The 26,306-nt window shown below is 36.2% G+C and overlaps 1 protein-coding gene across 1 annotated transcript in view; it reads right to left on the reverse strand.

Annotated features, from left to right (window-relative positions):
* Positions 1-268: 268 nt before the first annotated feature.
* The window catches only part of LOC128640552 (ephrin type-B receptor 5-like), a 147,622-nt gene continuing 121,584 nt past the window's right edge, over positions 269-26,306 (reverse strand). The window contains exons 9-17 of the mRNA XM_053693021.1: positions 19,829-19,946; positions 19,451-19,506; positions 18,427-18,546; positions 18,053-18,300; positions 15,314-15,487; positions 12,093-12,242; positions 11,393-11,586; positions 10,664-10,819; positions 269-377 (exon numbers count right to left, since the gene is read on the reverse strand). Of these exons, the coding sequence (XP_053548996.1) occupies positions 269-377; positions 10,664-10,819; positions 11,393-11,586; positions 12,093-12,242; positions 15,314-15,487; positions 18,053-18,300; positions 18,427-18,546; positions 19,451-19,506; positions 19,829-19,946 (1,325 nt within the window). The remainder of the gene's footprint in view (positions 378-10,663; positions 10,820-11,392; positions 11,587-12,092; positions 12,243-15,313; positions 15,488-18,052; positions 18,301-18,426; positions 18,547-19,450; positions 19,507-19,828; positions 19,947-26,306) is intronic.

Consider the following 26,306-nt stretch of genomic DNA (forward strand, 5'->3'; position numbering starts at 1 on the left):
GTGCATGTCTGTAACAGTCAGTATCTGTGCATGTCTGTAACAGTCAGTATCTGTGCATGTCTGTAACAGTCAGTATCTGTGCATGTCTGTAACAGTCAGTATCTGTGCACGTCTGTAACAGTCAGTATCAGCATGTCTGTAACAGTCAGTATCTGTAACAGTCAGTATCAGCATGTCTGTAACAGTCAGTATCAGCACGTCTGCGTCTCTGTTGCCGATCTGCTGCAGCGCATATCTATCTGCTGGTATTTTCCGTCTGCCATTTAGGTCACACTTCCACCGGCTCTAGCGGCTGTAGATGAGCCTTTAGGAGCTGGATATTGCTCATCATTTTCTTCTGGTGACCTGAGAGTGTGACACCCATCATCTGAATGTCTCTGAAATAAATAAACAGAGTTTGTGACATTAATATACACAATGAGGGTCATTTATAACATCTCAGGCCTGGTTTCCATTGAGGCGGTAAAGTGCAGCAACTGGTGGTAACATAAAAAATATCCATAGACTTTACTGGAGATTAATGTTTTTCACCAGGTTCCACAATTGACCCCCTTAATGGAAACTAGACCTTAGTTTGCAGGTTAGACAAATGTTTCTGCTCATATATTTAAACTGTTAAGAACATTTATTAGTTCTAAAGAAGATGGACAGATTGCTCATCGTGCTAATGCACTGTTACAGAGATCTATGGCAACCCAAGGGTTGCAGGTTTAATCCCAGCAAGGTCCACTCAGCCTTTCATCCTTCTGAGGTCGGTAAAATGAGTACCATTAAGTTTGGTAATAATAATACCTGTTATCAGTGCTGCAAATTGATTAAGTTTGAGGTTGTGCGCTATACAAGTATCCAATTATGGAATGAAGCATTTAATCATCAAAATATTTACATTCTAATGCTTAATGTAAGAGGCATCAATGTAGAAGTGTCTGTCAAATGTAATATCGGAATGTTCTGTTACATGTTAGACTATTATGATTTGTTTTATAGAAATATTTGAAAGGCCGAAAGAATATGGAGGGGGCATTAACCTATTATTAAAAAAATACTTAATAGATTTTAGGTAGGATTCACAACCTCTACATATAAATAGCAAATGAAGCAGTATTATGACTGACATAGTTTCTTTTCTATAACTACAGATACACAGAGGGTATATAATAACACATTTTCCTCACTCTGCAGTTAGACATCACTATAAGGCTTTTCTAGAGCTACAGATACACAGAGGGTATATAATAACACATTTCCCTCACTCTGCAGTTAGACATCACTATAAGGCTTTTCTAGAGCTACAGATACACAGAGGGTATATAATAACACATTTCCCTCACTCTGCAGTTAGACATCACTATAAGGCTTTTCTAGAGCTACAGATACACAGAGGGTATATAATAACACATTTCCCTCACTCTGCATTTAGACATCACTATAAGACTTTTCTAGATCTACAGATACACAGAGGGTATATAACACATTTTCGTCACTCTGCAGTTAGACATCACTATAAGACTTTTCTAGAGCTACAGATACACAGAGGGTATATAATAACACATTTCCCTCACTCTGCAGTTAGACATCACTATAAGGCTTTTCTAGAGCTACAGATACACAGAGGGTATAAAACACATTTTCCTCACTCTGCAGTTAGACATCACTATAAGGCTTTTCTAGAGCTACAGATACACAGAGGGTGTATAATAACACATTTTCCTCACTCTGCAGTTAGACATCACTATAAGGCTTTTCTAGAGCTACAGATACACAGAGGGTATATAATAACACATTTTCCTCACTCTGCATTTAGACATCACTATAAGACTTTTCTAGAGCTTACAGATACACAGAGGGTATATAATAACACATTTCCCTCACTCTGCAGTTAGACATCACTATAAGGCTTTTCTAGAGCTACAGATACACAGAGGGTATATAATAACACATTTCCCTCACTCTGCAGTTAGACATCACTATAAGGCTTTTCTAGAGCTACAGATACACAGAGGGTATATAATAACACATTTCCCTCACTCTGCATTTAGACATCACTATAAGACTTTTCTAGATCTACAGATACACAGAGGGTATATAATAACACATTTCCCTCACTCTGCAGTTAGACATCACTATAAGGCTTTTCTAGAGCTACAGATACACAGAGGGTATATAATAACACATTTCCCTCACTCTGCAGTTAGACATCACTATAAGGCTTTTCTAGAGCTACAGATACACAGAGGGTATAAAACACATTTTCCTCACTCTGCAGTTAGACATCACTTTAAGGCTTTTCTAGAGCTACAGATACACAGAGGGTATATAATAACACATTTTCCTCACTCTGCAGTTAGACATCACTATAAGGCTTTTCTAGAGCTACAGATACACAGAGGGTATATAATAACACATTTCCCTCACTCTGCATTTAGACATCACTATAAGACTTTTCTAGAGCTACAGATACACAGAGGGTATATAATAACACATTTTCCTCACTCTGCAGTTAGACATCACTATAAGGCTTTTCTAGAGCTACAGATACACAGAGGGTATATAATAACACATTTTCCTCACTCTGCAGTTAGACATCACTATAAGGCTTTTCTAGAGCTACAGATACACAGAGGGTATATAATAACACATTTCCCTCACTCTGCATTTAGACATCACTATAAGGCTTTTCTAGAACTACAGATACACAGAGGGTGTATAACACATTTCCCTCACTCTGCAGTTAGACATCACTATAAGGCTTTTCTAGAGCTACAGATACACAGAGGGTATATAATAACACATTTCCCTCACTCTGCAGTTAGACATCACCATAAGACTTTTCTAGAGCTACAGATACACAGAGGGTATATAATAACACATTTTCCTCACTCTGCAGTTAGACATCACTATAAGGCTTTTCTAGAGCTACAGATACACAGAGGGTATATAATAACACATTTTCCTCACTCTGCAGTTAGACATCACTATAAGGCTTTTCTAGCGCTACAGACACACAGAGGGTGTATAACACATTTTCCTCACTCTGCAGTTAGACATCACTATAAGACTTTTCTAGAGCTTACAGATACACAGAGGGTATATAATAACACATTTTCCTCACTCTGCAGTTAGACATCACTATAAGGCTTTTCTAGAGCTACAGATGCACAGAGGGTATATAATAACACATTTCCCTCACTCTGCAGTTAGACATCACCATAAGGCTTTTCTAGAGCTACAGATACACAGAGGGTATATAATAACACATTTTCCTCACTCTGCAGTTAGACATCACTATAAGGCTTTTCTAGAGCTACAGATACACAGAGGGTATATAACACATTTTCGTCACTCTGCAGTTAGACATCACTATAAGGATTTTCTAGAGCTACAGATGCACAGAGGGTATATAACACATTTTCGTCACTCTGCAGTTAGACATCACTATAAGGCTTTTCTAGAGCTACAGATACACAGAGGGTATATAACACATTTTCGTCACTCTGCAGTTAGACATCACTATAAGGATTTTCTAGAGCTACAGATGCACAATATAATCAGGTTAATAAACTAAGAACCATTAGAATGGGCATAATCCGAATAGAATAATAATTTCATTGACAAAATCTTTCTCTGACATTTGCTATACATACAATAGAAAGATATTTTCCTTAGGCTCTATGTTGGTCATTAATAGAGATATAACATAAAGACATATAATATTGGTCGTTTGTACAGTGTAGAGACATGATACTGGAGATTTTTCCCTCATCAGGGGTTGTGGTCCTGGAATGATACTCCCAACATCGTGTGAGTATGGTTGTGTCTGGTCTGTTTATTATACTTGTGGATGCTATATGGCCAGTGATCAGATTTATCAGTATTATACAATGCCTAATACTGACTTTTTATATGAATACTGTCACTTCGATACCCTTTGATCCCTAACGAATATTCTTTGGTGGTCTGATATTCTATCTATATCCCCTAGTTTTGGGGAGCAACTAAATGAATATGTACATACTTATATGATCAGAAAGTCAAAAAATAACAAAACACAATAAAACAGGTGTATTGGCTCTGTGCCTAGGAGTGAGTGTCACTGTTTGATTGGGATATATCGCTGTGCCCTTGCCCCTTTTTCTGTCTCTTTCCTGATGAGAATGAGATATATATAATAATTGATTTCACTGTAAAATATTGAGAACGGGACTTTGCAATCCTACAATGATTTAAATGGACTGTCTATGATGTAGATAATGGTGGTCACATAAATTTTACAACTTACTACACTGACAACACTCGGATATACCCATTTCTGATATTCATCATAGTGGACAATTGGTAAACAAATTACTAAGCTTTGGAAGTGATATGTGACCCCTCTCTGTGAATGGTACATAACATTTAGTACATGATCTGAATAGAGTAATATTTAGAATGCCGTATGACATGACGGTGACCCACACTGACCCCTCCCCTGTGTGAAGATTGCCCATTGTGTACAGATGTCTGGGACGTGTTTGGTCTGGGCTAATACTGGGAAGCTACTGGGGATATAAAGAACTAGTGATTCTGAGGTCGTTATTGAGATCCTAAATGGCACGTATATTGAGCATACTTTGCAACTTCTTGGTTAGCTTGTGTCATATATGTAACTTTGACCTTTAACTTTTCCTAGTCTAGTTTCCATGGCTATGCCCGCAATGTTTTTGTTGACAATATAAATAATTATGTATTGGTGCTAACCAGCCTTACTATCTATGATGCTTTTGCATTGTGCCCGCCTCCTATGGCGTGTCACTGTTAGATATCACGTGGTAGACTAGCGAATGAAGTGCACTGTTATGATCATGCAGGTTGGACTGTTGACAAGTACATTACAATGATTTATAGTGAAACGATGTGAACGTAGTAGCCATTATATGAATCTATGTGTGTACCATACTAAACCACTATAATTTCCCCTTGTATGTAAAGGCTGTTAAGATAATCTACACTATTAAAGCCAATAGTAATTTGTACCAAACATTATTTTCTTAGCTCCCAAAGAATCACAATGATACTCATATAATTAAACAATTGCGTATATATTGACAAATGGCAATTATGAGTTAAGATGAGTGTTGGTTCTGTCTATGTCTCTTGCGGCATCTGGAGAGATGCTTGTGAGGAGGTCCTGTCGAGAATGGATCAATGCTGTTTATCGCCGATTGTGTTTATATTCCACGGCGCTATTGATACTGTGCCCGCCTCCTATGACTCACTAGTAATTTGTAGTCATGTGGCATACAGCCAGCCAATGAGGAGCAAATCATGACGTCTATGTGTTTGAAGGGGTTGTGTAAGAATCAACCCCTTTGATTGGCTCCCTTACCTTTCTTATACAGTGAGGCTTTACCCAGTCGGGTTAGGCGCTTGAACTAGGAGCTCTGCAGCCTACTTGATGTTTCTTGCACCTTTAGTTAGACAATAATTATGTAACTTATATGGTAATTTGATTGGAATTTCTGCTATATTACACACCGCTCCAGTATTGCACTAGCTTAGCTTAATTGGTGTGAGGCTTGTCCTCTTTATTCAGTCTTAGTTTTTTGTGCAATCCGCAAGCATTTTTGGGTGTTTATATAGCAGATTCCTTCCTCTGTGTCAATCGAGTGATTTACTTTGTGCAGTCACATCTCTAAGGATACTGGGCTTGCTAACTCTGCTGTATTTTATACAGTTTTTATTACACCACACTGGTAGTAACTTACTACCTTTTTAATTTCGTATTTAATAAATGTTAAGTTTTATTATTTCTCCTCTGTGTATTACCTCACTGTAAATACACTTATTGATTGATACACTTAAAGAGTGCTCTGGGTTATCCATTTCTCTTGTTCTTGTTTGCTTACACATACGGATAATGAGCACCCCCCATAAAACCTTTAGTGGCATAGGTTTATATACCTCATAAACATATGGTCCATTACATTGGACTGTATATTTGTATTTGAATTATTTGGGGTCTTTAATAGGAGTATATTCTATTCCCTCTTTGTTTTGTATACCTATATAACACATTATCCTCACTCTGCAGTTAGACATCACTATAAGGCTTTTCTAGAGCTACAGATGCACAGATGGTATATAACACATTTTCCTCACTCTGCAGTTAGACATCACTATAAGGCTTTTCTAGAGCTACAGATGCACAGAGGGTATATAATAACACATTTTCCTCACTCTGCAGTTAGACATCACCATAAGGCTTTTCTAGAGCTACAGATACACAGAGGGTATATAATAACACATTTCCCTCACTCTGCATTTAGACATCACTATAAGGCTTTTCTAGAACTACAGATACACAGAGGGTATATAATAACACATTTTCCTCACTCTGCAGTTAGACATCACTATAAGGCTTTTCTAGAGCTACAGATGCACAGAGGGTATATAACACATTTTCGTCACTCTGCAGTTAGACATCACTATAAGGCTTTTCTAGAGCTACAGATGCACAGAGTGTATATAACACATTTTCCTCACTCTGCAGTTAGACATCACTATAAGGCTTTTCTAGAGCTACAGATGCACAGATGGTATATAACACATTTTCCTCACTCTGCAGTTAGACATCACTATAAGGCTTTTCTAGAGCTACAGATGCACAGAGGGTATATAACACATTTTCGTCACTCTGCAGTTAGACATCACTATAAGGCTTTTCTAGAGCTACAGATGCACAGAGTGTATATAACACATTTTCCTCACTCTGCAGTTAGACATCACTATAAGGCTTTTCTAGAGCTACAGATGCACAGATGGTATATAACACATTTTCCTCACTCTGCAGTTAGACATCACTATAAGGCTTTTCTAGAGCTACAGATGCACAGAGGGTATATAACACATTTTCGTCACTCTGCAGTTAGACATCACTATAAGGCTTTTCTAGAGCTACAGATGTACAGAGTGTGTATAACACATTTTCCTCACTCTGCAGTTAGACATCACTATAAGGCTTTTCTAGAGCTACAGATACACAGAGGGTGTATAACACATTTTCCTCACTCTGCAGTTAGACATCACTATAAGGCTTTTCTAGAGCTATGCAGGCCCATTTATCAAGCTCCGTATGGAGCTTGAAGGGCCGTGTTTCTGGCGAGTCTTCAGACTCGCCAGAAACACAAGTTATGAAGCAGCGGTCTAAAGACCGCTGCTTCATAACCCTGTCCGCCTGCTCTGAGCAGGCGGACAGGAACCGCCGGAAATCAACCCGATCGAATACGATCGGGTTGATTGACAGCTCCCTGCTGGCGGCCGATTGGCCGCGAGTCAGCAGGGGGCGGCGTTGCACCAGCAGCTCTTGTGAGCTGCTGGTGCAATGTTAAATGTGGAGAGCGTATTGCTCTCCGCATTTAGCGAGGTCTTGCGGACCTGATCCGCAGTGTCGGATCAGGTCCGCAAGCCCTTTGATAAATGGGCCCCATAGATACACAGATGGTATATAACAAATTTTCCTCACTCTGCAGTTAGACATCACTTTTAGGCTTTTCTAGAGCTACAGATACACAGATGGTATATAACAAATTTTCCTCACTCTGCAGTTAGACATCACTATAAGGCTTTTCTAGAGCTACAGATACACAGATGGTATATAACAAATTTTCCTCACTCTGCAGTTAGACATCACTATAAGGCTTTTCTAGAGCTACAGATGCACAGAGTGTATATAACACATTTTCCTCACTCTGCAGTTAGACATCACTATAAGGATTTTCTAGAGCTACAGATACACAGAGGGTGTATAACACATTTTCCTCACTCTGCAGTTAGACATCACTATAAGGCTTTTCTAGAGCTACAGATACACAGAGGGTATATAATAACACATTATCCTCACTCTGCAGTTAGACATCACTATAAGGATTTTCTAGAGCTACAGATACACAGAGGGTGTATAACACATTTCCCTCACTCTGCAGTTAGACATCACTATAAGGCTTTTCTAGAGCTACAGATGCACAGAGTGTATATAACATATTTTCCTCACTCTGCAGTTAGACATCACTATAAGGCTTTTCTAGAGCTACAGATGTACAGAGTGTGTATAACACATTTTCCTCACTCTGCAGTTAGACATCACTATAAGGCTTTTCTAGAGCTACAGATGTACAGAGTGTGTATAACACATTTTCCTCACTCTGCAGTTAGACATCACTATAAGGATTTTCTAGAGCTACAGATACACAGAGTGTGTATAACACATTTCCCTCACTCTGCAGTTAGACATCACTATAAGGCTTTTCTAGAGCTACAGATACACAGATGGTATATAACACATTTTCCTCACTTTGCAGTTAGACATCACTATAAGGATTTTCTAGAGCTACAGATGTACAGAGTGTGTATAACACATTTTCCTCACTCTGCAGTTAGACATCACTATAAGGCTTTTCTAGAGCTACAGATGCACAGATGGTATATAACACATTTTCCTCACTCTGCAGTTAGACATCACTATAAGGCTTTTCTAGAGCTACAGATACACAGATGGTATATAACACATTTTCCTCACTTTGCAGTTAGACATCACTATAAGGATTTTCTAGAGCTACAGATGTACAGAGTGTGTATAACACATTTTCCTCACTCTGCAGTTAGACATCACTATAAGGCTTTTCTAGAGCTACAGATGCACAGATGGTATATAACACATTTTCCTCACTCTGCAGTTAGACATCACTATAAGGCTTTTCTAGAGCTACAGATGTACAGAGTATGTATAACACATTTCCCTCACTCTGCAGTTAGACATCACTATAAGGATTTTCTAGAGCTACAGATACACAGAGGGTGTATAACACATTTCCCTCACTCTGCAGTTAGACATCACTATAAGGCTTTTCTAGAGCTACAGATGCACAGAGTGTATATAACACATTTTCCTCACTCTGCAGTTAGACATCACTATAAGGCTTTTCTAGAGCTACAGATGCACAGATGGTATATAACACATTTTCCTCACTCTGCAGTTAGACATCACTATAATTCTTTTCTAGAGCTACAGATACACAGAGGGTATATAATAACACATTTTCCTCACTCTGCAGTTAGACATCACTATAAGGCTTTTCTAGAGCTACAGATACACAGAGGGTATATAATAACACATTTTCCTCACTCTGCAGTTAGACATCACTATAAGGATTTTCTAGAGCTACAGATACACAGAGGGTGTATAACACATTTCCCTCACTCTGCAGTTAGACATCACTATAAGGCTTTTCTAGAGCTACAGATGCACAGATGGTATATAACACATTTTCCTCACTCTGCAGTTAGACATCACTATAAGGCTTTTCTAGAGCTACAGATGTACAGAGTGTGTATAACACATTTTCCTCACTCTGCAGTTAGACATCACTATAAGGATTTTCTAGAGCTACAGATACACAGAGGGTGTATAACACATTTCCCTCACTCTGCAGTTAGACATCACTATAAGGCTTTTCTAGAGCTACAGATGCACAGGGTGTATATAACACATTTTCCTCACTCTGCAGTTAGACATCACTATAAGGCTTTTCTAGAGCTACAGATACACAGAGGGTGTATAACACATTTTCCTCACTCTGCAGTTAGACATCACTATAAGGCTTTTCTAGAGCTACAGATGTACAGAGTGTGTATAACACATTTTCCTCACTCTGCAGTTAGACATCACTATAAGGCTTTTCTAGAGCTACAGATACACAGAGTGTGTATAACACATTTCCCTCACTCTGCAGTTAGACATCACTATAAGGCTTTTCTAGAGCTACAGATACACAGAGTGTGTATAACACATTTCCCTCACTCTGCAGTTAGACATCACTATAAGGCTTTTCTAGAGCTACAGATGCACAGATGGTATATAACACATTTTCCTCACTCTGCAGTTAGACATCACTATAAGGATTTTCTAGAGCTACAGATACACAGAGGGTGTATAACACATTTCCCTCACTCTGCAGTTAGACATCACTATAATTCTTTTCTAGAGCTACAGATACACAGATGGTATATAACACATTATCCTCACTCTGCAGTTAGACATCACTATAAGGATTTTCTAGAGCTACAGATACACAGAGTGTGTATAACACATTTCCCTCACTCTGCAGTTAGACATCACTATAAGGCTTTTCTAGAGCTACAGATACACAGAGTGTGTATAACACATTTCCCTCACTCTGCAGTTAGACATCACTATAAGGCTTTTCTAGAGCTACAGATACACAGAGTGTGTATAACACATTTCCCTCACTCTGCAGTTAGACATCACTATAAGGCTTTTCTAGAGCTACAGATGCACAGATGGTATATAACACATTTTCCTCACTCTGCAGTTAGACATCACTATAAGGATTTTCTAGAGCTACAGATACACAGAGGGTGTATAACACATTTCCCTCACTCTGCAGTTAGACATCACTATAATTCTTTTCTAGAGCTACAGATACACAGATGGTATATAACACATTATCCTCACTCTGCAGTTAGACATCACTATAAGGATTTTCTAGAGCTACAGATACACAGAGTGTGTATAACACATTTCCCTCACTCTGCAGTTAGACATCACTATAAGGCTTTTCTAGAGCTACAGATGCACAGGGTGTATATAACACATTTTCCTCACTCTGCAGTTAGACGTGAGATAACTTCTAAGCTTGTATATCCGGCTTTGTCAAAGTTCTCTTTATATCTTTCCATCTTTATGGCCTCCAGCCATTCATGCGGCGTAGAGAGAGCAGGGAAATCAGGGGGGCAGTTACTGAGAAGTGGCTGGGTTGACCTGAAAAAGACAGTAGAGTGGGGTTTAGAACGGGCTGCCGTATAAACCAGCTTCATGTTATTAGGCGGACTTCCAGTTGTCTTTGCAATAAGTTTATCTATTTAGCCCCTGGTAAAATATCATTTATGGAATTAGAGTAAACTGGAATACGGCTATGAGTAACAGTAGAAAACGTAAATACAGATACATTCATTGAAATCAATGCACTTAGTCACATTTTGTTTGTGCTATGGGAAGGAGGTTTTGTAATCCACATAGAAGAAAAATATGAAGAATCAATACAAATTAATTAACTGGTCTGGCTTTAATAATGTGTCTAAATGTAGATTTACTAATATTTTCATGCACGCTTTTAACAATTTAAAATCATTTTAAATCATATTGTCATTAACATTTTTTCAGGCATTCAAATACTAACATAAATGATCATTCTCTTTTTATTTACTTCTGTATAATTTTTTTTTTTTTTGCATTTTATTAAACCAAGACACCATAGCGTTTCTGAATTAAACAGGTCTATTTATGGTTACTGAAAAACTGGAAAATGAATAAAAGTTAGTAGTGAGATCTCACCTACTGCTAGAAACACCCACTGTTTTTAAACAGTTGGGGTTTCTGATCATTCTGTCCAGAGAGCTGACAATCTGCTCAAAGCGAGGTCTCTGGGAGCGATCCCGTTGCCAACAATCTAGCATCAGTAGGTGCAGGACACTGGGGCAGTCTGGGGGTGGCGGAAGACGGTACTCTTGCTCAAGCGCATCTAAAACCTAAAGAAAGGGGGAGGGAGTGTGAGCTGGTATATAAACCTGTGCTGTTTAGGATACATTATTTAATCTTCTAACAAAATTCTAGAACATTTCTGTAAATATTTGACTAGCAATGTATTTAAAAAAAAAAGAAACTTCTGAGAGATTCAGGGATTGTTCTCTTCCTTGAGTCTTCAGATGACTCTAAAAACATAAATTTATTTCTGTAATTCAAGAAATGAGAGATTGTAATCAATTTCTTTTAATTATTTGTTATTTCCCCAATTCTGACACAGAAAATGTATAGGTATAAGCCCTCTCTTAACAATGGGGCCCTCTCCTTTTGCTCTTTATGAGAAAATACAACTTGCATGCTATTTGGATAAGGTCAAGACTATTGCTCTACTCTGATGTGTTAACAGAAATATTGAGATATATTTCATACTTTTATATACAAAGACCACCACAGAGTCTCCCACTCATAATGTTAAGACCTACAAAGCAGGACCCAGAAGACTATATCACACCTCCTGGTTGCCCATATCCCAGTATGGTCTCTCTCCGTACGATGTCACCTCCCACATAACAATACCATAACTCCACACATCACTTGCGCTAGAGAATTTACGCTGTTGATGAGCCTCAGGAGACATCCATCTCAAGGACTGTCGTCCTCCCTAAAAAAAACATGGTGGGATAAAATAAGACACGTGAGTTCTACTAGACTGTAATAACTACTGTAACATATTAAGTTGTTGTTGGTTAAGATTTGCTATGTGCACATATATATTTGTTCAGGAATTCTAAGCTTTTTGTGAGTTTTGTTCCTATAGGGTTTGATATTACTTAATGTGACCTACAACTATTTTTATGTACAGTTATGTACATTATACTACTCAAACTCACCCAGATTACAAGTTTTGCGCTATACCGGGTGTGTAAATAACCCAATAAAATGAGCGGTCTCGCTCTCTCCATAGTGCTGCCATTACAAGTTACTGAAAAACCTCCTTGTGCTGTGCGATATGGTGCGATAAGCTCCATACCGCACAAAAGCCAAGGGCTGAGTTTACGTGCGCGTGCACGCTTTCCCCATAGACATCAATGGGGAGAGAGTGTTAGAAAAAATTTAATACATGCGATTGCATAATGGCAAATCGCCGTAACACAACCCCATTGATGTCTATGGGGGAAAGAAAGTTACATTTAAACCTAACACCCTAACATAACCCACTAGCCTAAACACCCCTAATCCGCCGCCCCTGACAACACCAACACTAATAAAATTTATTAAACCCTAAGCCGCCGCTCCCCGACATTGCAGACACTAATAAAAGTTATTAATCCCTAATCTGCCACTCCCCGACATTGCCAATGCTAAATACATGTATTAACCCCTAATCCACCACCCCCAACATCGCGGATACCTAAATAAAGTAATTAACACCTAATCTTCCACTCACCGATATCGCCGACACTAAATAAACCTATTAACCCCTAAACCGCCGGACCCCCACATTGTAACTAATAAACTAAACCTATTAACCCCTAAAACGCCGCCCCCCCACATTGCAAAACACTAAATTAAACTATTAACCCCTAAACCTAACACCCTCCTAACATTAAATTAAAAGTTACAATATAACTATCTTAAAATAAATACAAACTTAACTGTGAAATTAAAAAAACTAACTTTAAACTATAAATTAACCTAACATTACTATTCTAATAACATAAAATAAAAAATTACAATTAAAAAACTAAATAACATTTTTTTAAAAACCTAATACTACGAAAAAATTTAAAAAATCTAACATTACAAAAAATAGTAAATACTAAAATTACAAAAAATAATAAACAAAGGTTTTTTTATTTTGGAGGGTTGGTTGGATGGTGGGTTTTACTGTTGGGGGAATTTTTTGTATGTAAAAGAGCTGTTCAATTTAGGGCAATGCCCTACAAAATGCCCTTTTAAGGGCAATTGGTAGTTTATTGTAGGTTAGGGGGGTGTTTTTATTTTGGGGGCTTTTATTTTTATAGGGCTATTAGGTGTTATTGTTGTTATTTTTGATAATTTTGTTTATTATTTTTTTTAAATTTTAGAGTTTTTTTATTTTTTTCGTAGTATTAGGTTTTTTTAAATTTGTAATTTAAGTTTTTTTTTATTTTTTTGTAGTGTTAGGTTTTTTTAATAATGTAATTTAGGTTTTTTAATTGGTAGGTTTTTTTACATTTTATTAGAATAGTAATGTTAGGTTAATTTATAGTTTAATGTAAGGGTTTTTTTTATTTCACAGGTAAAATTTTATTTATTTTAAGATAGTTATATTGTAATTTTTATTTTAAAGTTGGGGGTGTTAGGTTTAGGGATTAATCGTTTAATTTAGTGTTTTGCAATGTGGGGGTGGTGGTAGTTTAGGGGTTAATAGGTTTAGTTTATTAGTTACAATGTGAGGGGCCGGCGGTTTAGGGGTTAATAGGTTTAGTTTATTCGTTACGATGTGGGGTGCTGGCAGTTTAGTGGTTAATAAGTTTATTTAGTGTCTACAATGTCGGGGAGAGGCGGATTAGGGGTTACTAGATTTATTTAGGGTTGGCGATTTGGGTGAGTGGGTAGCGGATTAGGGGTTAATAGGTAGTTTATGGGTGTTAGTGTGAACATTTTTGTTTCACAAAATCTATAACTACTGGTCTTAGATCGCGGAATCGATTGTGTTGGTATAGGATGTAGCGCAAGCATTTTAGCCGGACCGCACAAACTGTAATACGGTGCTATGGAAAATCCCACACTCAAGCGTAATTTTTTTTGAGTGCAGAATGGATGTTGCATTACAGGCTAAAATGTATAGCTATACCACTGCGACTCGTAATATGTGTTAACGGCCATTCCAGCACAATGGCCAATTTTTCAGCGGTAATAGACGTACCGCACCATAACGCAAAACTCGTAATCTAGGCCAGAGATTACTTTGGTGGTGATATTATTTTTTGGCTGGCCATTAGCTGTTAAAGAGGCTGCTAAAAAAGCAGTTTGCAAAACTGTTGGATTTACATTTTGTGCTTGCCAAAATTATAACAGATGAAGGTTGTTTTCGGCTGCCATTAATGTCAATGGCAGCCCAAAAACAATAATTTGCTCTCAGTTTACATTTAGCCAATTAACAGTATTTGGCTTAACATATGTTGTAGGGAATTGACTTTCGTTTCTGGCTTCCTCTACTATGCATACATAGTAAGAATGCCTTTTACAACTAGTATTAACATTTGTGAATCATTTTTAAATTGTGCCAAACACAAATATATAAAATAAAATAATTCAAAGAAATTATTGTGATTCTAGTACTTTATATATAAAATCAATAAGAAAATACATGAAAATCTCGGCATAATATACAATAGAAAAATGTATTTTAAATGAAAATCTAGTGTAAAACTTAACACCTGATAAAATTTCCATCTGTGTGTGAAACATTCAAACATATAGACAAATAAAACCCAATAACATTAGTTGAATTGTTTAATAATTTGATGCTTGCTTTTGCTCACCAGCAATGTAAACAGAATTTTCAGAATTTTGGGCTCCAAAGTATCTGAGAAATTAGTAAGACAAGGCTATATATGTTTGCTTGGAGAACTTATTGAGTTTTTCTATTGTTACATAAGATCAAATAAATTAATATTTACTACCTCCTGAATACGGAGATATTAGAAATAAAATTGACATAGTATTAGTATAAGCATTTACCGCTTCTCCTGGTCCACGCATCCCAGAAACTTTGCACACCAACTGTCCATTGACAAGAATCCTACAAGCTGCCAGCCTGCGGTGAACATAATTTCGATCTGAGAGGTAGCGCATACCCGATGCTACTCCACGTAGCATAGAAACTATCTGTAGGCCTGAGAGACCACCCTCACATTGCTAAGACACAAATGAGAAAACACTCAGAGATCTTCAATTAAATCATAAGACATTCTTATAGCATTTATATCTTTTATAAGAAATTCTTATTGGTCATTGTCACAAGAGTGACGGCAGTAGAAGCAATATGGAAGTGATTACAAGTGGCATTCTAACTGTTACACATGAGCAATATCGGGTTTTTGTGCATTTCGGAAATAGCACGTGATTTTCAAGTTTAAAGTAAACTTGATCACAAGAGTGCAATTGCATTTTACACTCGTCGGACGAGCTAAAGAGATAACACAACATAAATATATTGTAAATTACAGTTACACTCATATAAACACTATCTGATAAAAATGATTAATATAAAAATTTTAAAAATTTATAAGGTATATGATAAGGTGTTTGAATGCAAAGGGCTATATTGTATATATACATACATATACATGTCTAAATATGCATATGTATATATATGTATACCTCAGTGGAAGAAAGCACTCACAGGACTTCTCAATAGTGGGTCAAACAAAAGACTTAGTGTTTATTAACGTTTCAGGGTTAACACAGACCCCTTCATCAGGGGTCTGTGTGAACCCCGAAACGTTAATAAACACTAAGTCTTTTGTTTGACCCACTATTGAGAAGTCCTGTGAGTGCTTTCTTCCACTGAGGTATACTTTTTCATGCAAGCACTCAGGCTGTTGGCCCAGGAGGACAGATTTACTACTATGAGGACCGTATATATATATATATATATATATATATGTGTGAATGAGAAGGTTGGTATCAGAGCACACTGCTCAGGTGAAAGATTACAGATATGTATCAATATATTTGACAGAGGATGTGTAATATCAATTACCACCACATGTTACAGCAGTAATATCTTATATATTTATAACTACAAAATTAGTTGACCTCAAATCCCAGATAACTTTTGTCAACATAAAACGTGAAATAATATAATAATATACATGCACACCCAAATATTCACTATTTAGATGAAAGTTTCTCCAATCCTTTAAATTCTTGATACATATGCTTGATACATATGCCCCTATTACACTGTCATGAGCACACCTGAGCTTGGTTGGGGTGCTTTAACCAATGGTTTTATATATATATATATATATATATATATATATATATATATATATATATATATATCACTCGCATTCCACATTTGTCTGCTGGCCTTGTTTACTTAGCTTTTCTATAACTGTTACTTAAGTATTTACAATTTGAGAATAGATAGCTGATTGAATAGGCACAATAATCTATTTTAATTGATTTAATTAAGGTAAATTAGATATTTTAAAATAATTGTATGCACTCCAGCAAATAAAATATATCACTAAGAACACATTAAAAGGGCAACACTTTTATAGTACACTGTCCCTTTAACCCATGTGCTTAATCCTAGTCAAGTACTGTTATACAATTTTGTTACTTCACATGTTGCTAACGTGACCAGTTACTGTGACCTAATAATTCCCTTAAGCTGTTTTATTATTAATTCCCTAAAGGTGTCTCATTCTAAAGTATAAGAATTAGCAGCAGAATTTACAAAATGATATTAAACAGTTTAAAAGCTTCTAGTATCAATTTACTTTGTTCAGGAGTATAGTGCAGTAATAGCAATGCACTGCTAGTAACTAGCTTGTAATTGACAGCTAGACACATATGCTTCTTGTCATCGTCTCTTCAGATGTGTGCAGCTAGCTCCCAGCAGTGCAATAATAAAATGCTTTAATACATAACATTTTTTACACGATGCAATCATAGTTATAGAGAAAACCCAATGAAACAATTAAAGGGACAGTCTACTTGAAAATTATTATTGTTTGAAAATACAGATTATCCCTTTATTACACATTCCCCGGCATTTTAGTCAATTAGTGCTGGTTCCTGAGTAACTCCATGGGAGTGAGAACAATGCTATCTATATGGTACACGTGAACTAGCTCTATCTAGCTGAGCAAGCTAATAAAGAACACTGAGATAAGAGGCGGCATGCAGGGGCTTAGAAGTTTAGAGGTTATAAAGTATATTATTATAACAATGTTGGTTGTGCAAAGCTGAGTGAGTAGTAAAGGCGTTATCTATATTTGTAAACAATCAAAAAATCAAGTAGACTGTCCCTTTAAGTGGTTTGGGAATAAAAATGGTCTCTGTTTACAAGTAACTTGCAAATTTGATAAATATTTTACTCACTGAAATTCCCCTTAGTGTGTTTGTAAGGGAGGTTCGATTACACAGAGTAGAAAAAATGATCTTTGTTGATTCCAACCTAAATGCATACATTTTTAATATATAACAACTATAGTTATATTTTATTTATACTTTGCAGTAGATGAGTGCTGTATAGAAACTCTACATTCTTATAATTTAGCCAAACAATCAGCATACTTTTATTCCTTTTTTATGTGCAAAAGTCAAGCTCAGAAAGTCATAGATCCAGAATAACATAAACACAAAAACAAATAAGATGAAAAATACCAACTGATTTCTATTTAGCACAAATGTAACTTTTGCTAACATAACTATAACACATTATAACATAAAACTTTGCATACATACCCTAAGGTAAGCGTCTAAGGCTCCATTTTCCATATGTTCGGTGAGAATCATAATTGGACGACTTCGGGTCACAGCTCCTTCTAGACGGACAACATTTGGGTGGTCAAATTGTCCCAAGATACTCGCCTCAGTCAGGAATTCTCTTCTCTCCTTGTCTCCTATCCCGGACCTCAAAGTCCGGATACACACACATAACTCTCGTTTCCCAGGAGGGCACAGTCTGCCGCGGCAAACCTCTCCAAACTCACCTGAGGCACACAGAGGTATGGTTTTATTACATAGAAGAACAGAACACAGGATCCAGCTAACCATCACCTATCACTAAAGATATTGCAGACAAAAGTAAAAATAACTATTTATGTGATATACAGTACCTGTGCCAATCACCTCCTCAATTTTCACAAACGACACATCAATCTCACGAGCAAACTCGCGAACAGCCTCAGCGGCGTCTTCATATGTGGATGGGTCAATATAATACCTTACCCCTAAACCTGAAAACAGATGTGCATCATTTTACCTATGGTAAATCACTAAACAGGGGTAATGACAGGTGACATAACGTGCCATCAGCTAACAGAATATTAGGCAACATCAAGTGTCAATACCCACAATCACTTAAAATGAAGCCGTTCAGCATAATAAAATCTAATTAAAGGGACAGTAAAGTCAAAATTAAACTTTCATAATTAAATAGAGCATGTGATTTTTAACAATGTCCCAATTTACTTCTCTTATCAAATTTGCTTTGTTCTCTTGATATCCTTTGTTAAGACTAAAGCTAGGTAGGCTGACAGGAGCTCAGGAGTGTGCATGTGTCTTTAGCAGTCTAAACAATGTTGCAAATGCTGCTGTCAGATGACTAGAGTCACATGCACGCTCCTGAGCGCACCTATAATTGCTTTTTAATAAATGATCACAAAAGAACAAAGCAACATTGATAACAAAAGTAAATTGGAAAGGTGTTTGTCGTGCTCCATCCAGTCCATTTACGTTTAAATTTGACTTTACTGTCCCTTTACAATAGTACTGGCTGATAGACAAAGGAATTGGTTTGCATTTTTAGCTGATCTGCTACTAGTTTAATTTACAAATGAAGCTTAAAAAAGTAAAATAAGCCTGATACATTATTATTATTATTATTATTATTATTATTATTAACTGTTTTATCTCCAAATTAGTGAATGCTGTGTCCCCTAGTGAATCTATATGCTTTTTATAAACCAAAGGGCATAGGTGCCAGATCAGCATAAAAAGATAGATAGATAGATAGATAGATAGATGATAGATAGATGATAGATAGATGGATGGATAGATAGATAGATAGATAAAAGAATAGATAGATAGATGATATATCGATCAATAGAGTAGTTTTTACGTCTTTATTTATTTACTCACCTCTAGAACTGATGTAGTGCTGCAGTCTGTCTGTGTATGGCGTTTCTCTTCTTTTACTAAAAATATATAGATAAAAATAAAATAAACATACATTGCACATAAATTATACAAAAAGAGTAAAAGATATTGAGGCTACAGTATAAAGATGTCTATATTTAATATAAAAATATCTAGCAGGAGAAGATTTAGTGTAAATCATGCACTAAAGAACATGTGACAAGATGATACCAGTATTTTCTATATCAGTTTAGATTAGTTATTAATATGAATCTTGGTTAGAGCAATTACAAAAGCCAGAGACAAATAGATATAAGGAGCATTTGAGAATAAAGAGATGTGAAGATCATTTAACAAAAGAGATATAAAGTTATCTAAAACCTCTTGAAAAGGAGAATCAAGATGAGAATGATGGAGATTCCGACAAAGGCTAAAGCGCCAAGGCAGGATCCTACAATCAGAGGCAGTCTATCCTGAGATATGTCTGTGCGCGGCTCACCTGGGAAATCAGAGCAAAAGACATCTGTAGTCATCAGGTCAGTGTTTTTAGGTTTTGTGCTGCCCTAGGCACTCAAAATTCTGCTGCCCCCCCCCCAAGGTTTTAAACCTTTTTTGACAGGGAGTAGTGTGATTTTATTTATTTTTTCATGGAATTTCCAAAGTAAATGTTCACAAGGACTTGCAAAACACTTGCATACACACACAGTTATACACATACACACAGTTATACACATACACACACAGTTATACACACACAGTTATACACATACACACACAGTTATACACACACACACAGTTATACACATACACACACAGTTATACACATACACACACAGTTATACACATACACACACAGTTATACACATACACACAGTTATAAACATACACACACAGTTATACACACACACACAGTTATACACATACACACACAGTTATACACATACACACACAGTTATACACATACACACAGTTATACACATACACACAGTTATACACATACACACAGTTATACACATACACACACAGTTATACACACACACACAGTTATACACACACACACAGTTATACACATACACACACAGTTATACACACACAGTTATACACATACACACACAGTTATACACACACACACAGTTATACACATACACACACAGTTATACACATACACACACAGTTATACACATACACACAGTTATAAACATACACACACAGTTATACACACACACACAGTTATACACACACACACAGTTATACACATACACACACAGTTATACACATACACACAGTTATAAACATACACACACAGTTATACACACACACACAGTTATACACATACACACACAGTTATACACATACACACACAGTTATACACACACACACAGTTATAAACATACACACACAGTAATACACACACACACAGTTATACACATACACACACAGTTATACACACACACACAGTTATACACATACACACACAGTTATACACATACACACACAGTTATACACATACACACACAGTTATACACACACACACAGTTATACACATACACACACAGTTATACACACACACACAGTTATACACATACACACACAGTTATACACATACACACACAGTTATACACACACACACAGTTATACACATACACACACAGTTATACACATACACACACAGTTATACACATACACACAGTTATAAACATACACACACAGTTATACACACACACACAGTTATACACATACACACACAGTTATACACATACACACACAGTTATACACACACACACAGTTATAAACATACACACACAGTTATACACACACACACAGTTATACACATACACACACAGTTATACACACACACACAGTTATACACACACACACAGTTATACACATACACACACAGTTATACACATACACACACAGTTATACACACACACACAGTTATACACACACACACAGTTATACACACACACACAGTTATACACATACACACACAGTTATACACACACACACAGTTATACACATACACACACAGTTATACACATACACACACAGTTATACACACACACACAGTTATAAACATACACACACAGTTATACACACACACACAGTTATACACATACACACACAGTTATACACACACACACAGTTATGAACATACACACACAGTTATACACATACACACACACAGTTATACACATACACACACAGTTATACACATACACACACAGTTATACACACACAGTTATACACATACACACACAGTTATACACATACACACACACAGTTATACACATACACACACAGTTATACACATACACACACACAGTTATACACATACACACACAGTTATACACATACACACACAGTTATACACACACAGTTATACACATACACACACAGTTATACACATACACACACACAGTTATACACATACACACACAGTTATACACATACACACACACAGTTATACACATACACACACAGTTATACACATACACACACAGTTATACACATACACACACAGTTATACACATACACACACACAGTAATACACATACACACACACAGTTAAACACATACACACACACACACAAACACAGACAAATATATCTATCTATCTATCGATGCATTATATATAAACATAGATTTTTTTGAAACAATGCTTCACCAAACAGAATACTAAGTGCTGAAAGCCAACAGAACTAAAGGCAATAGCTAGGTTCAGAGTTACTCCATGGGTATTCTCTTATTATGCCCCTTATTTTTTTCTCATTGTATACCTGCATAATACTTCTACAATATCTGTAAACTTTTTACAACTATAGCCACAAAAAACTGCTGCCCCCTCACCAATCTGCTGCCCTAGGCAAGTGCCTTGTTTGCCTAGGCCAAAATACGCCCCTGCATCAGGTAGAACAGAAATAATTAATAGCCGTGTGCATATTCAGAATTATAAACTCTCTTTAATGGGACAGTCTAGTCAAAAATAAATGTTCATGAATTAGTTTATGCAATTTTAAACAACTTTCCAATTTACTTTTATCTTCAAATTTGCTTTATACTTTTGGTATTTTTTGTTGAAAACTAAACCTAAGTAGGCTCATATGCTAATTTCTAAGCCCATGAAGGCCACCTCTTAGCTCAGGGCATTTTGAGAGTTTTTAATAGCTAGAGGGCGTTAGTTTATGTGTGCCATATAGATAAACATTGTGCTCACGCACATGGAGTTACCTATGAGTGAGCACTGATTGGCTAAAATGCAAGTCTGTCTTAAGAACTGAAATAAGGGAGCAGTCTGCAGAGGCTTAGATACAAGGTAATTACAGAAGTCAAAAGTATATTAATGCAAAACTGGAGAATGGGTAATAAAGGAATTATCTATCTTTTTAAACAATAAAACATCTGGTGTAGACTGTCCCTTTAAGAGAAGAGGTATAATAAACACTGGGTTAGATTATGAGTGGCACGCTTACTGTTGTGTGCGAGGGATATTAGGTTTATCACTGCCCTTTGCAAGTGTTGGAAGGAGCACTTGTATTATGAGTTGAAAGTAAAAGCAAACGCGTGAGGTTAGCGTGATTTCAGAGCTCTTGTTAACTGTTATACTCGACCAAAAAAAAAAAATGCACAAAACACAACAAAAATACATTTAATAGTTCAGTTACATTAATAATTACAATGGCTGATAAAAATTATAAAAAAATATATTGCATAAAAAGTTCAAAGATATGAGGTCTCAGGTGTTAGAAAAAAAAACTCTGCAAGGGTCTTTAACATAGAGATACATGCATGTACATGTCTAAATGTGTATATTTGCAAGACACTTTTTACTTTTAACTTGTGATACGCACACTACCAGACGTGGAATCTTACTTCTAGCGGAGTTAAAGTGGGAATGCAAATTACAGCTTCACTTATAATATAGCGCTAAATAAATTCTAGAATAATATATCTGAAACAAAGATTAGCCTGAGAATGAAGCAATTGGACCACTCATCTTGTAACCTATGTGTATTTCTCTGCTGAGGCCAACGGGGGACAGTTATACATGTGTCAATATTGAGTGCAACTAAGTGAAATTGAAAAAAGAATTGGAAAGCCCCCAATTATCAAAATAAAATTACATGAAAATGAGACAATATAATTAATGAAAATATATTGCAAAGTTTTTTTTACTATATATAATTAGACATTTCATTTACAATTCTCTATTTATAATTACATATTAATAGAAACAACTTTGCAAGCTTTTACCTGCTTTTACTGTGATTTAAATCTGAAATGTGTCATTTTCCACTGAACCACAATCAGCTATCATAATCCATGTTTCATATACTTTCTAGAGGTTTTCAACACCATTTTACACTTATAACATTTATAAAATCCAATTTAAACTTTCAGTAATCATATAGGGCATGTCATTATTATCGTTAATTTGAGAGCGCAGATTCTGCAGCGCTATAAACATAGGCGGAATACAAGGAGACATTTATAGGGATCAGAGGGCCCTGCCGAGAGTCATACTGGTATATGTCATTTTAATCAATTTTCCAATTTACTTTTATAATCAAATTAGCTTTTTTCTCTTTGTATCTTTTGTTAGAGGCTAAATCTCTGTAGGCTTATAGGCTGATTTCTAAGACTATTCAGTCCACCTCTTATCTCTGGCTGGGAATAGCTAATAACATGTACTGTTTATTCATGTGTGTCATATACTGTAGATAACATTGTGCTCATCCTAGTGGAGTTATTTAAGAGTCAGCACTGATTGCCTGAAATGCAAGTCTTTCAAAATCTGAGATAAGGAGGCTTTATACAAGGTAGTCATAGAGGTAAAACATATATCAATATAACACTGTTGGTTATGCAAAACTGGGGAATGGGTAACAAAGGGATTATCTATCTTTTTAAACAAAATAACAGCTGGTGTAGACTGTCCCTTTAAGAAAGCCCCAAAATCACCATAATGACATATTTGCAAATATTATATTAGGAATCATTTTATTATGATACTCTGAAATGGCCACAGACAAACTTTTAGAGGTGTATTTGTATGTCAGATCTAAATTCATTAAAGCTCTATTTACTCTTGTATAGTGCGTCTACAAAGACACCAATGTATATATGTATTTAACACATGCCATGCTGTACAGCTATGTGCAGAAAATACAAGAACATGGATATCACTATGTGTAGCAATCCTGTTCTGATTTCATGCTTGCATTTTTACTTGTCAGTTTCAGTGCTGTCATTTTCATTTGAATTGGAAATCTTATGTGACTTAACCATTTGCCATTTTGTCTTGTTTATTGGCGACTACTTGTTTAAAAAAAAAAAAAAAAAAACATGTTTTACAACATCCAGAAGCTCCTGTCATCATCTTCTTAAAGTAATAGTAAAAGGAAATACTTAAATTGTGTTCACTACAGTGAAGTTTTCCGTTTTGGTGACATTATGCAGCTACAGTAGTAAACCTTGTCACTTATTGGTTTCATTATTTGCAGTAATAGAATTGTTAAAATCCCATTATAGAAGATGAGAAAAGTTCTTGTAATAGAAACAAATTGCCTACCAAATATGATAATTAATTAAACATGTCCAGTAAACGCATCTTGGCATTCAGATTGTTAATCAAGTGGCGTTGGATTATAATAGGTTCAGCAGACATATGTAAATGAGAATTTCCCTGACACACTGTACAAAGGGTTAACTTAAAACATATGTACTGTAACCTTAAAGGGACAGTCAACACTTGCGGTAACATTATTTGATATTAAGAAATAAAAACGGAAGATCCGCCTGCACTATACCCCTTCTGCCTTGCCGCCTTGCTTCTGTACTAATCACTGTCGCTAACTTCTCTAATACCGGGTAAATATGGCAGCCGAACTCCCCCCACCATTACGTAGCTGCCTTCTTCTTCAAATGATCAGCAAATCAGAATCCAATCCTCGGTCAGAAATTGCAAGCGCGTGTCTTTTTATATTCACACTTTCTGGGGAACAAGATCCAATTAAGCATGTGCACAAGTTCACAGCGTAAACGTATACTAGTCTGATGTCTGATCACATCATTTAAAATAGAATTTATTTTGGATTGCGATCACCCAACAAATACACTTCCATATCAGCTGAAACCAAAACCTTATTATCAGGATATCTGAAAGATTGTGACTTACCCTGTATTATAACAGATTAACACTGTGTTTGCTGCAATTGTTCCTTTAAACTCAAACTTCACCTGTCATGTTCCTCAGTTGGAGAGGCCAATGGGGACTTGAGAATACAGGGCTTACCACTATCATTTTGTTAAAGGGACACTGAACCCAAAAAAATTCTTACGTGATTCAGCTAGAGCATGAAATTTTAAGCAACTTTCTAATTTACTCCTATTCTCAAATTTTCTTCATTCTCTTGGTATCTTTATTTAAAATGCAAGAATGTAAGTTTAGATGCCGGCCCATTTTTGGTGAACAACCTGGGTTGTCCTTGCTGATTGGTGGATAAATTCATCCACCAATAAAAAAGTGCTGTCCAGAGTTCTGAACCTAAAAAAAGCTTAGATTACTTCTTTTTAAAATAAAGATAGCAAGAGAACGAATAAAAATTGATAATAGAAGTAAATTAGAAAGTTGCTTAAAATTGCATGCTCTATCTGAGTCATGAAAGAAAAAAAAATTTGGGTTCTGTGTCCCTTTAAGTGACAGCAAAAATGATAAGATCAACTACAAACTAGGGAGAGATATAGTGCAAGACTAGGCTTGTGACACCTGTCATGTGCTTCAGTGTTCAGCACTGGAAAAGCCATAATGATCAGACTTAAATGACTGGTAAAGGGGATAATTTTATATCACAATCTC

Source organism: Bombina bombina, chromosome 9, assembly GCF_027579735.1.
Source record: "Bombina bombina isolate aBomBom1 chromosome 9, aBomBom1.pri, whole genome shotgun sequence".
Classification (NCBI taxonomy): domain Eukaryota; kingdom Metazoa; phylum Chordata; class Amphibia; order Anura; family Bombinatoridae; genus Bombina; species Bombina bombina.